Below are 7,865 nucleotides of genomic sequence, written 5' to 3'. Positions count from 1 at the left end.
AGGCACCCATGCTATGCAAAAACTGCTTGAGAGAGACAAAGCAGTCACACTGTAGGAAGACACACACTACTTCACTGCTATAAAACCACCCCACATTGCTCCTATCTTTACAAGATGCAACCACCCTTCCTGACTCCCAGCCCTCCAAGATTCCCAAGCCCTTCATTTTGCTCCAATAACATATTGCTAATGCTGGTGTACATTTATTTTGTTTTACAAAATAATAAGCCAGAGCTGGGGCGTTTCCTGCCGAAGATCTTGGAGGGTAGCTGCAGGCTGCAGCTATGGGGTAGCTCTAAGCCTTCTGCCAGGGGCAGCTAAAAATATCAGTGGCATGTGTCAAATACAGATTTATAGCTTGCAGTGATACTAGCTGACTCCAGTGTATGCGTATCAGACATCAGCCATTTTTAGTCTGCACTAACACCAGCCTAACACTTAATAATACCTGCTGTTACCACTGGTACTGAATATTGGAAAGAAATGACGTAGGCAAGAAAATGACAAGAAAGGCACAAGACTATAGAAGTGAAAAATCCCTTCAACGCTATCTCCATCCCTGTACCCAGGAATCTTTATTAGACAGTGTTTTAAAAACATACATAGTATTTATTTAAAAGTTGCAGTCACTTCAGCCTAGAGCAGCTCTTCAAACACACTTCTGCTATAGGCACTGTACAGGTGTTTATGCATTTGCAGATACAGCTGCTTACGCAGTCAGACAGAACCATGAGTTGTCCCAGTTCGGACGCAAGAAGGGTACAGCCCTCACCTTTGGAGACCAGCAGTTCCATCAGGCCCATGCTCAAGAGCTGTGTAATTGGCTCTTCTCTTCACTGGTGGTAATTTTACATATGCCAGTAGGATATGATGCGAAGTCCTCTTGAAGACAACTGTATCTCAAAATTTATGGTGTTGTGTTTTTTTTGTTTTTTTTTTTTAAGAACAGTAACTGAACTCTGTTTGCAGTGTCCTTGAAAGGGGAATGAGGCCTGTAATAGCTGACTTCGGATGTGATAAGGTTGAGGAGCCAACCATCCAGAACCATTCAGGGACTATGTCTCATTGTTACCGTGCTAGATAGCAGTCCATGATCTATCCCACTCAGCAGCTTCAGTGCCATGAAACACAACCTTCTCAGCTTCCATTCATTCAGGCTCGTTTCTGTGCTCGCTCGTTCTGTTCAAAATTAAAGTTGAGAGGTGACTGAAGGTGCCCCTGTCTCAGAATCACATACTTTATCTTTGGGGAGCAATGGTACAAGTTAATAATCCTTTCTGCCCCAGTTCTCTAACATTCCTAGTCTACAACTCAAAATCATAATTTTTCAAGGACAGATGTTTATCAGGATTCCTCAAATTAGAGAGCAAAACACTAGCCCAAATCATACAGCACAAGAAGTCTATTATGGATCCCTAGTCTACCCATCTGGCAAGTTAAATGCTATCCTGTTTTTTTCTGAAAGCTCTCAACCTCCCCACTGGTGTATAAAGGAGGGCCTGCAGAAAATGCTTTCCTGGCTTGGAATACCCAACTTCTAGTCAGCATAGCTATAAATTACAGTCTTAAAACTCTGTAATGACAAAAGGTTTAATCTCTGTATTTTGTTTGCCTTCCTCTGTATAGTTGCCAAAATCCCAGCTCCAGAGGTAAAGAGAAAGGCAGAACTGAAAAGGAAACACCACAAATCATAGTATCATAGAATAGAATCATAGAATTATTTAGGTTGGAAAAGACCCTTAAGATCATCGAGTCCAACCATTAACCTAACACTGTCAAGTCCACCACTAAACCATGTCCCTAAACACCAGGTCTACGTGTCTTTTAAATACCCCCAGGGATGCTGCCTACCTTTCTTTTAACAGAAAACCTCTTTCTCCCCTCCCCACCCTTTCTGAGTATTTCATAATGATGCACCCACAAATGCTGCCTTCACATTGAAATGGAAACGGCTCAGTTAAAGGACAGGATCCTGGACACTAATACTTGTGCTAGTCATGAGTTGCAATAAACTGTGCAAGTTGTAGTTTGATTTTTTTAATTTTCTTCCCCGTTTCAATTACCTTGACTGTCTTCTCAAGCTTACACAGAGCCTCCTCATATTGCTGCACCAATGGCTTTAATGAGTTGCCCTTCACTGGGTGCTTCTTTATGTCTTGGATGCCAGCATCCTTCAACATCCGCAGAAACCTACGTTCCTGCATAACGAAAGACACAGGAGATGAGACAACCCCACTGCCTATCAGCTAGAAAATGAGCACATTTTGGAACATGCTGCCTAGTCAGGAAATAAGTGAAGTTTCCAAGTACAAAGCTCAGCTGACGGGAAAAGGTGGGAAGTAGCATGAACTTTATCTTCCTTATGCCCCTGCATGCATCCTTATCAAAGGAATCCCACACCAACAACATACCTGAATTCTAAGGACCAAGCTGAAAGCAACACCCACTTTTCCTGCACGAGCCGTTCTTCCAACTCTGAAAATGGAAAAAGTAGCGTCAAGTTAGTTTAGCCACATAGCCACTGCCATTATCAGCTCCAAGAGTCTGATTCTGAAATTCTCCAGATTTAAGAAACTGATTCCGAGTTTTTTGAGGTTAGCACAGCAGGACTAGCCATATGTTACAAAGGATGAACATTTCCAGGGCTCATTCACAGCTGCTGAGCCACTGCAGTTTTCTGAACATCTAGAAACCCAATACTCAATGCTGTCCTGGACAGTACTTCTAGGTCCTGTAGAATACATTTTCTAGAATAGGGTGCTAGTTCTCTCTTCTAATACTGCATTACTCTGGTGATGCTACAGGCTTAATTTTGGTTAGAAAGCTATTTGCATATTAAAGTAAAAAAAATCCAAAGCTAAAAACCCTTTTAAGTGCATGTCACCTTTGCTAAATATTTCAAAAAGTAAACCAAGCTCAAACACCTTCCTTTTGTTCCTGGTTGTCTTACCGGTGAATATATGTCCTGATGAACTGAGGCGCATCATAGTTTATTACATAATTCACTCCTTTAATGTCAATCCCTCGTGCAGTGGCATCTGTGCTGATTAACCTGGTTTTAAATGTATATATAATCATTTTCAGGTAACATCTCTTGCATTACATACACAAGTGAAACACAATGAACACAGCACAACTCTTGCTAATCTCTGTTCAAACCGGGCAGCCAGCCTCTGACCTCTGAACACGGCAGCAGCATTGTAAGTCACTCCTCATCGTCACTGGCATTATTAGCTGCCTGCAGACCTCCAAGCATCACAACAGGTTTGTCACCGATGGTTGTGCATGAAAAGTTACTGGGTGTTTCTAGGTTCTCCAAGCATGCGACACTAAGCCAGACAGTTCCCACCACACTGGAGATTATAAACTTACAAGCTATCTGAACATTCCATAAAGGCACTGAATGCAGACAGCGAGGTGCAAAATTCCAGTAGTCAAGGATGAATTTAAACACAGGGTTTGGATAAAAAGAAAATCCAGAAAATAAATATTTACCTTCCTCTCAGAGACATTCTACAGATGCAATCCCACATAGCTACCAAAATCACAAAGCAAATGAAACACGTGGACAGAAGTAAATCTGTATGCCAGTTGATCAGGGGTTTCTTTGGTAGGAAGCACCTAATACTATACATAGTTCTAGCACCAACATTCATTTTCTTCCAAAAAGCACCAGACCCCAGCACAGACATTAAACTTAAGATTTTTCAGAACTGTATGTGTTTTGGGCAACTATATGAACAAGCAGTTACATTTACTACTTGTAATAAAATAACACACAGAAATTCAGACTACAGCTAGATTAGAACAGGCCAAGTTACATGCAGAGGCAACAATTCAAAAGTCACAAGTCCAAGTCTCACATCCATTCTGTAAGTTGGTTCCTGCACGCTGTTTTACAGAGGACCCCATTTTAGTGTTCTTGGTTCTATCTAGCTTTTCACACTGGAAATAGCCTATGTTGAAAGACATGCAGGAAACTCATTTGAGATGCTCACAGTTGTATTTTTTCTTGTTCAAATTCCTTCATCGTTCTCTGTCTCTCATTCGGAGGTAACCGAGAAGAAAATTCAGCCACAGTGACTCCACCAAAGGCTTGAACCAGCAGGAACAATCTGTAAGTAAACAGGTTAGAAAGAGTCACTTCCTCATCTCTCCAACATTAATTGACAGATACCTACTATAGTGCTCTCATTAATATATTCACCTGTGAGAAGCTTCCCTGGAGTTGGTAAAGCACAACACACGGGTAAATTTCATTGTCAGCATGAAATGCAACAGGAGCAAAGGCTTGGAATTCAGGTCACAAGGCACATAACATTGCTGCAGTCGACAAGGAAGAAGTTCAGAGAGAAAAATTACGTCTTGCCAAGGCTATCTTCTCCGAAACCCACTACCTGTCCATGGCCTACATAGGCTTGGATGTTTTGCAACTGACTAATAGCAGCAAAACCAGACCCCACAATGCTACTCTCTTTAGAACAAGTCACAATCACAGGCTGGGAGGATACAACACAAGGTGGAGACAGGAGATCTGTGTTGTTCTAATGATCTCACTTCTCCACGGCAAGTAACAACATGCACTTGCTTGTCTACAGGGTGACCTGTATCTACATGCCTTAAAATGCATGTTATACATAAGTGCTAATACATTATTATTACTTTGTATCTCCACTCCCCATTGCTTGTAAACTTAATTCTGCATGAAGAGAGTTTAATTAAAAAAAACCCAAACAATAAATCCAGTCTTAACCAAATGAACACTAAGTAATGAGAAAACAAATGCGCAAAGGTGGAGCTCCCTGGATCATAAATACTCCCAAAGCCATTTTCTCCCAGCACCTCTGTAATGCAAGGAATCATAGGGAAGACATATTTGTTTATAGGGTAAAAACATAACTAGATACTCCAGAGTTAAACAAATCTTCAAGTATAATTTATTCAACAGAATTAATGTCATACCGATAGCCCCTCGGGGAGTGTGTATTTCTTATTAGTATCTTGTTCAGTCTCTGTTCCACCTCCGAGTGTTTTTTTCTCAGAATAGACAGACGTGAAGAGGCGAGGCTGAAATAAATCCAGCTGCTGCAGTTTCTCTGGGTCCTGGGTCAGCGTGGCTGAAAACAGCAGTTTCTGTAAGGGTATCTGAGGATAGCAGGAGCTGAAATAAATAGCACACGGAAACTGAGCTTTGAGGATAGGGCAAAGGAGTTCCTCCGCAAGTGCCTTCAGATGATGTTATGAGGGAAGCAATTAACTCTTTTTGATGCTCTTTTCTTGCTCTGGGCCTTTCCTGTAGGTTCTTTTCCACCCTTGTTTTATGGTGGAGTTCACGGACGGAACTGATCAGCACTCTCAACCAACTGCACAACCTGCATCCGTTACCCCTGCACACATCCTTGCATCCTAGTTTCCCGTGTCCTCATTCTAGTTCCTTCCTTCCCTAGTTGCTGATCTCAGTTTCTGACACATCTCTACCATGCAGTATGAAAACAGCAGCTGCAGATAGATAATTCCAAGAGTCTTCCTTCAAATCCATTACTCAGCTTGCCAGAGGGCATTACTATAGTTACTGTGCAAATGAATCAGACTTGCAATATTTGCTCCCTTTAGTCTAGTCAAGGAAACCTTGGAGAATACAATACTTAGGCTTCAGTCTAAAAGACATTCCTCTAGTATCAGCTGTTCACTGCCTGCTTTTTCAAGCTTTGAAAAATCAGCTGCCTTACTTTGGTAGACATTTCTCAGAGTAAGCAAGCTTTAGGAGTGCCTGCGAGGGAGTACTGTGAAGCAGGGCAGTGGCATCTAGGTGCTGGTGTCCATGCTACCAGTTCAAAGAAATGCATTTGGCAACTTACCTGGCTGCTGTTACAGGTCCTGGTTTGGTCCTCTGAAAAAGCATGTTGGAGCCAGAGCCATTTTCTACTTGGAATGCAGCTTTGACAATTTGGTTCAGACAGTTCTGGTGCATGTCATCAATCATACGGTCAGCTTCATCTACGATCTGAATTCACAAGGACGAGAAACACTACTTGTTAAATACTGTCTAGCATTAGGCAGCTTTTGTTTTCCTTTTGTAATATTATCATTATCAAATGAAGGCAGAAGTTTCTACCCCAAAACTGAATTTTGCCTTTATTTCAGTGACTCAGTAGCCAGCCTGACATTCAAACTACACACACGTTCATCTGCACATAAATCCAATCCACATCTCCGAGTAAGAGATAAAAATCTCCATAATCTAAATAAGATTGCAACTATGTCTCTGCACAGGCTCCCATATGGTGGAAGGTACTACAATTGATAATTTACCCTGACCTTGACCAATAAGGCTTTACTGAGTTTGTGTTTGCAAGAGGCTAAGAGAGAAGGGGAAGTGGGTCAATGCTTGGGTGTCACGAGTTGGAATAAAATATCTCATCTTGAGACCGCTGTCTGAGCAATCTGGAGCGTAGACCGGGCCCATACAACAGTTCCAACAGACATGTATTTATGTACCATGCAAGAACAAAGTAGGAATTACAGCTGTAATGGAGGACCTTGAACTAAGATGGAAGACCTGTGGAGTTGACTCACCAGGAAGCGAAGCTGCATCAGGCTGAACCCCGGGGTCTGGCTAATGTGATCTGTGAGCCGCCCTGGTGTAGCCACAACAATATCAGCCAGGCTGCAGTAGCCTGTCACTCTGAAAGAACAAGCAGCCCATCAGTAAGTTTCTCCCTATACCATAAAGCAAGTAACAGAGATCCTTGGTCAGCAGACCTTAAGATTTTCCTACTATTCACTTAACTGAGAAATAATAAAGTTCAAATATGCACTCTACTTTGGAAAGCAAAGGCAGTACTGGACACTATACCCTCATTTTAAACAACAAATGTCATTCTTCGTTGCTCTTAAAAAAACCTTAGTTGCAGCAAAATCCCGTAACAATCATTTGTACCTGTGGGTTTAAGGTAAAAGTTTGCATTCTACTCAGCTGGTGAAGAACCCCAAAAATCTAGTAAAACATAACAATCACAAAAAAGGGGTAGTAGCAGGCACTTTGACAAAGACAGAACAACCAGCGTTTAGCATATAAACCCACTATACAAAATCATTATTGCATGATGGTGTGATGCAATAGCCTGTATTTTGACTTCTGCTTACTGAGATAAATAGTTTACAATCTCTATAAACCTTATCAAAAGACCTTTTAACCTACTTTTTCTGGACAAGCATCTCCTGCTCCTTTGCAAAAGATTTCTGGCCAGTAATCAAAACAACTTTCAGACCTGTCCCGTCCGTGTAAATGTTGAACACTTTACTCACCTGCAAAGAGATGGACTTTGTTAGCCACAATGAAATCATTTAAAGTAATACTTTCTATTATGCTAACAACATCAAACCCACTGACAGGGTCTTCAACCTGCTTCACAGAACAGCCAAGCAAAGCGCTGATGGCACCAGCTTTTCCCCCGGCCCAGTTCTGCTCAGAGAGAAGGTGAAGAGCCACATTACCTGTTGTGCCAGTTCTTTGGTGGGCAGAACAACCAGAGCTCGTACTTGGCAAACTACTCGATCGAGCAGAACCTGCCAAAACAAAGGCCAAATGAGTCCCTGAAAGCAGTGGGGAGAGAAGAGCGTTCTTGTATCTAACCTAGTGAGAAGAGATGGGCTTGACATATCCTCATGGAATCTTATGTTTCCATTTTACTCCCCTCCATCCTCCAAACTCCTCATGCTGTGCCTGTTGTCTGAGAAAAGGAGTGGGATGCTGAGATGAAGAGGACTCATTCAGCTCCCCAAGACAGCTTTGAGCTAAAAATCTGCTGCTTTGCAGCCACAAATTCCTCGGTTTTTTGACCTACTTCTAAGTTCAGGTTTTG

The 7,865-nt window shown here is 42.0% G+C and overlaps 1 protein-coding gene across 1 annotated transcript in view; it reads right to left on the bottom strand.

The window, feature by feature from the left end:
- Window positions 1-1,152: 1,152 nt before the first annotated feature.
- DDX51 (DEAD (Asp-Glu-Ala-Asp) box polypeptide 51) overlaps window positions 1,153-7,865 on the bottom strand; it is a gene marked incomplete at its 5' end in the record, with an annotated part of 9,540 nt that continues 2,827 nt past the window's right edge. Inside the window, 11 exons of the mRNA XM_009573152.1 lie at window positions 1,153-1,179; window positions 2,064-2,198; window positions 2,412-2,475; window positions 2,951-3,052; window positions 3,999-4,115; window positions 4,208-4,323; window positions 4,963-5,161; window positions 5,859-6,004; window positions 6,577-6,685; window positions 7,202-7,308; window positions 7,498-7,569. Coding sequence (XP_009571447.1) covers window positions 1,153-1,179; window positions 2,064-2,198; window positions 2,412-2,475; window positions 2,951-3,052; window positions 3,999-4,115; window positions 4,208-4,323; window positions 4,963-5,161; window positions 5,859-6,004; window positions 6,577-6,685; window positions 7,202-7,308; window positions 7,498-7,569 — 1,194 coding nt within the window. The remainder of the gene's footprint in view (window positions 1,180-2,063; window positions 2,199-2,411; window positions 2,476-2,950; window positions 3,053-3,998; window positions 4,116-4,207; window positions 4,324-4,962; window positions 5,162-5,858; window positions 6,005-6,576; window positions 6,686-7,201; window positions 7,309-7,497; window positions 7,570-7,865) is intronic.

The sequence above is a fragment of the Fulmarus glacialis genome, unplaced genomic scaffold (assembly GCF_000690835.1).
Source record: "Fulmarus glacialis isolate BGI_N327 unplaced genomic scaffold, ASM69083v1 scaffold38822, whole genome shotgun sequence".
NCBI lineage: Eukaryota > Metazoa > Chordata > Aves > Procellariiformes > Procellariidae > Fulmarus > Fulmarus glacialis.
The sequence above is the reverse complement of the archived record's forward strand: the minus strand, read 5'-3'. Positions and strand labels throughout refer to the sequence as shown.